Consider the following 5,439-nt stretch of genomic DNA (forward strand, 5'->3'; position numbering starts at 1 on the left):
GGTAAAAAATAAAAAATAAAAAAATAAAATATATATGCATTTTAGACTTTTACCAGAGATTCATATTGGACACCTGTTTAATCCCCTACCCAGTGTGGGGTCATCAGGTCTACCTACATACAGCCGTTTGAGTCCTGGGAAAACCCCCTCTACTAGAACAAGTTGGCTTTGTGAGATATACTGTAGCTTGACAGGTGAACAAGCTGAAAGCTTAAAAAAAAAGAAAAATGATGTTGTAGTATTCATCATCAAAAGTTGTTGCCCTCCTCTTTCTCTTACCGATCTCATCTTCTTCCTCATCATCAACACCATCATCTCCACCATCACCAAAACAATTCCCAAAACACATCCCCCTGCATCAGTACGATGGGAAAGCTAGGTTCTCTCTGTCTAATCTGGAATAATGATGCAAATTATTTTTTTTTAAACGTCCAGCCAATAATTTGCATTTACACAAAGCAAAAAGACTGCCTCAGAGGCACTTCAATGACTGGGTTATCACATCTGAACTTCTATAGGACTGGCACAGAGTTAGATTGTAAGGGGCTGAAGTTTGGTATCATGAACACTGTTCACTTCAACTCCTGGATACATTAAGAGAATACCCTTTAAGATCCTTGTGTGGATAACTAGGCCTACACGATGGAAGCAGGTACGCTCATGGAGGGTACGGTACAGTATATTTTCTCATGTTTCATCTCAACATGGAAAGGCCTTTGTGCAAAACATTTTCAAACAATAATTGTTTATGTTTAGTGGCCGTATAAAAGAGCGTGGCTAAGTCCTTATTATAGATTTAATTGACGTTGAAGCCATGTTAGGTTACAACTGAGGAAAAACAACATGTATGTTTTGTGTTCTGATGGATTAGCCTATGGCATTTGTTCAATGCCTTAAAATATTTTGCTTAAGGTTTAGCATATTATATTACTGGTATCTGGTAACTTTGAAGTTTAAGCCACTAGGGCTCACCGTTAGCCAACTGAATAAATCTAAATGACATTTTCCATGTCAATATTTAATTTATTTCTCAATTTCTTCCCCATAACACTTTTTTATGGATCTGTAACATTTCTGAGTAGCAAGAAATAGCCTACCATTTCTTAGAATGACTGCTGACATCACTGTTATATCATTGATGTACGGCCTAGTATATCACTGGGGCCAAGCTTCCTGCCATCCAGGACCGATATACTAGACTGTGTCAGAGGAAAGCCCCAAAAATTGTCAAAGACTCCCAAGTCATAGACTGTTCTCTCTGCTACCGCACGACATTCGGTACCGGAGCGCCAAATCTAGGACCAACAGGCTCCTTAACAGCTTCTACCCTCAGTTATAAGACTGCTGAACAATTAATCAAATGGCCACCTGAACTATTTACATTGACCCCCCCCATTTGTTTTTATACTGCTGCTCCTCGCTGTTTATTATCTATGCATAGTCACTTCACCCCTACCTACCTCGACTAACCTGTACCCCCGCACATAGACTCGGTACAAGTACCCCCTGTAATCTAGCTTTGTTATTAATATTTAATTGTGTTACTTTTATTATTATTTCATTTGGTAAATATTTTCTTAACTCTTTCTTGAACTGCACTGTTGGTTAAGGATTTGTAAGTAAGCACTTCACAGTAAGGTTGTATTCGGCGCATCTGACAAATAAAGTTTGATTTGATTTTGTTTAGGCGTATCTTGCATCTCCTAGACTGTATTATCTAAAATGATTTTATCTGAAATTAAATCATATGACAGGGTGGGTTCCATCTAACTTCTCCCATGATCTCATGGTATGGAAACTAGAACATCACAAGGGATGAAAGAAATCAGATTGGACAATGCCAATGCACGTTGTAGCCATTGTTAATATAATATCTCAAATAGGGACTTTCTGTATCATATCTTTTCTTTTGACAGTCCTGAGGAAAATATGCTGCCAAAAAAGTATTATTTTGTCCCGCAGCTCTTGCATAATATTCATGTTGTCTCATTTGAAACCCTGATGAAAAAATTATTACATTTGGAGCTACTAGACTGAGCAGATTTTCCTTTTCATTTGATTGTACAATGTGTCTAGAGAGAGAGAGAGAGAGAGAGAATATCCTGCCTGTAGGCTACTAATATATTGACCAATACATACAGGTCAAATGTTTAATAACATTATCATAACAATGATCACTATTTATATTCTCTGGATAAACAGGTTATGACTCTCCCGTGGTTTCTTTGCAGAATACTCCAAAAGAGTGTACCAGGGTGTCAGGGTCAAACACACTGTCAAAGACCTTCTGGCAGAGAAGAGGCAGAGACAGACAAGTGTTCCCAGGTTCAACGTGAGTTTACTTTTCAGGCTTGTCCTCTTTTGCTCCCATCCATTTTCTCTGTTTCGGTCTTTCGCTCCCTAGTCGCCTCTCAGATTATTTACATTCTGTATCGTCTTTCTTTCAATTAAACAATCAACGCGACCACCACCGACCACACAAAGGAAATACCCATGGAGAGAGTGTGTGAGAGAGTGAAAGTGTGTGCTCCCAAGAGGCTTCGGTTGACAGTAGGCTACATCCCTGCTGGGCTTTCTGTGGTAGCACTAGCAGGTCACCTATCAGAATCCTGAAATCAGACACACCTGCCAATGCTACTAGCCTTCTCCCCAGCAGATCATTTCAGACAAGCAAGCCATTGTTGGGCCCCAGGCAGTTAAGCTGAGGTTAGGCCATCTCTAAACCCAGGCCTAGATCAAACAGGGAAAGACAACAAGCTCCTTTCATCAGTCACCACCAAATCATAAAATGGCTGCTCGTTTTCAGTTGGGGACAGGTCAGTCTGATGACCGATCACAAAGAGCTCGACTCTTTTTCATTAACTCTCAATGGGAATGGGGACTGTTTAAATAAACTGATGTATTGTCAATTGACATATATTTGTATTCTCATAGATATGGTTGGTCATTGTTGGCTGGCTGAAAAGCTTGGTTCACGCACCTCTATGAAAATAGAATGCAGATACATGGTTGGTCATTGTTGGCTGCCTGAAAAGCTTGGTTCACATGTGCGTCTTATGACAGTTTATGTGAAACCATTTCAAATGGTTCATGCAGCAGAGCATGAGGGAATTTACCTAGTTCTGCTATTACCCTGTAATCATACCGTCCAAACAGTTGAGAAGAATAACAAAACCTGTGTGAAGGAGAATTTTGGTGGTGATTTGAATAAAATGGACTAACTGGAAGGACAATTGATTTATTCTAAACGGAATGATAGACTGGGGTCATTTTGCCCGTGCATTGCTACTCAGAGTAATTGGAAAATACAAGTCCATTTAACACTCATATATTTTTCACTAGTCAAGTGTTTAGATAGGTATGGTATAATTAAATAAACCAGTCCAACTCTGCAGGTGTGATGTCTTCTCAGTCAGTATTGGCTCTGTATTCTGTCTGTGCTGTAGTATACTAGTTTGTGTATCAAACACATTTATTTATAAAGCCATTTTTACATCAGCAGATGTCACAAATGGTTTATACAGAAACCAAGCCTAAAACCCCAAAGAGCAAGCAACGTGTACTCACTAGGGAAATGGCACTTGGAGGGGGTAGGGCACATCCCAATGGCGAATTGGCAAATTACATTCAAATTTTTACCCACAACATTTGCCTGCCTGCCCTCCATTCCGCCTCCTTCCCTCCCCCTCGGTCTCACTCAGTCTCTCCCATTCTCTCTCATGCTCATTGCTTACTTCCTCTCACTCTGTCTCACCGGAATTGTGCTTGATCCAAGTTCAGTGCATTGTTTTGCATAATGCGCGCACACACACACACACACAAGTGGTGCCAGTGTGGTAGGTAGTACTCATCAGTCTCTGTCTCACCAGCAGGCTGGGACAAGTAATTCCCAGGCAGCCTTTGTGCAGATGCCAGGTGAGTCTATTGTTGGAGCCTATTGTAATAATCACTATGGCTGAAGCTTTTTACCACAGCATACAGTATGTGGGGTTCATATGTAAATATACCTGCTCCTATTTAGCTCAATTGGTAAGAACATGGCGCTAGCAACGCCAGGGTCATGGGTTCAAGTCTGGCTGGGATCACATATACTAAAATGTATGGACACACAGTAATTTAAGTCTCTTTGGATAAAAGTATCTTCTAAATGGTATATATTATGGGGGGGGGGGGTTCCACTGTTACACTGGAAGCTTCACCTCTAGACTCTTTCTACAGGATCCCATATGCTTCCTGGTTACTATAGCATGAGGAGGCCCCCCTACCTGACTGACTCAGACTTCAGCCCGTCCACTAAACAGTACTCCTCAGATCCCTACAGCTCAGCCCTGGGGGCAAAGGCCCTCTCCTTCGACCACACCTCCACTTACCCTGCCTATATTGACAGCTACTATACACCCGAGTCATTTGGGGACTACCGTGGTGCCACAGCCTTCTCTACCAGCGGAGGATCCCTCTTCCCCACCTCGTCTCTACCTCATCTGCTACCACCTCTCCCTGGGGAATCATCAAATCTCCTCTTGGTACAAACACATTTCACCTTAACTGCTATGGAGACAGTTTCAAAAATAATATAGAGACAGAGAGACTTCCTTTAGTGTGTCACAGTGCATTTGAGCTGCTGTCTTATAAAACGTAAAGGTCTCCCTTTACGGTCAAGTCAAGTGTAAGACCTTTAAGTTTTAAAAGACACCAGTCAGTCCTCAAATGCTTCTCCATTACTTTCATATTTGTTTTATCATCACAACCTCTGAGTATTATGTGAATACAGTAGATCTGTGTTGCTCTCTTAACCTTCCCCTCACTGTTCTCATATGTCTTCCCTCAAAAGAGAGACTCTTGGGAGCAGTCTGACGGACACTCAATGAGCCAGGATGAGGTCCCAGTGCCCACCACAGCCACCTCTGGCCTGGCTTCACCTGACACTGACAGCCCCTCCCTCTATCGGCTGATACCTGGCCGTAGTGGAGGATCCACCCTGTCCGGCTCCCAGCCCTACTCTCTACACCCCCTGGAAGAGGTGCACTACCCTGGTGCCTCGTACAGCCCCTCATCCAGCTACCCCTCCAGTTACACATATTTGACATCCCCGGGGGAGACTTCAGGGGTCAAGGTATCACCTGTGCCCTCAGAGGACCCTGGCAGTGTAGCCGTCACCCTCAGTGATGCCTCGTGGGCCAAGGATGACGGGACTGGCTCTTGGTTGCCATATGAACCCAGGAAGGCCTATTGATACGCATGGACACTGACTGAGACACGAACTGACATGTTGTTGTGGACATTAATGGATAGCTACAGTACAGTTAACTTCAGAGTCACTACCACAGAGAATGTGGATGTGGGTTTGTTATACAATATAATGATATACTTTGTATTCCGTTTGACCTGTATATAAACATTTAATTGTGCAAATGATAAAATACAGATATAAATCTTTGA

General features: G+C 42.3%; 1 protein-coding gene across 1 annotated transcript; it reads left to right on the top strand.

Moving 5' to 3' along the window:
- The first annotated feature begins 272 nt into the window (after positions 1 to 272).
- c10h11orf53 (chromosome 10 C11orf53 homolog) lies at positions 273 to 5,439 on the top strand. Its single transcript, XM_021618980.2, has 5 exons — positions 273 to 667; positions 2,232 to 2,332; positions 3,873 to 3,915; positions 4,219 to 4,523; positions 4,832 to 5,439. The coding sequence occupies exons 1-5, from the start codon at positions 643 to 645 to the stop codon at positions 5,231 to 5,233; spliced, it is 876 nt and encodes a 291-aa protein (XP_021474655.1). The 5' UTR covers positions 273 to 642; the 3' UTR covers positions 5,234 to 5,439.

The sequence above is a fragment of the Oncorhynchus mykiss genome, chromosome 10 (genome assembly GCF_013265735.2).
Source record: "Oncorhynchus mykiss isolate Arlee chromosome 10, USDA_OmykA_1.1, whole genome shotgun sequence".
NCBI lineage: Eukaryota > Metazoa > Chordata > Actinopteri > Salmoniformes > Salmonidae > Oncorhynchus > Oncorhynchus mykiss.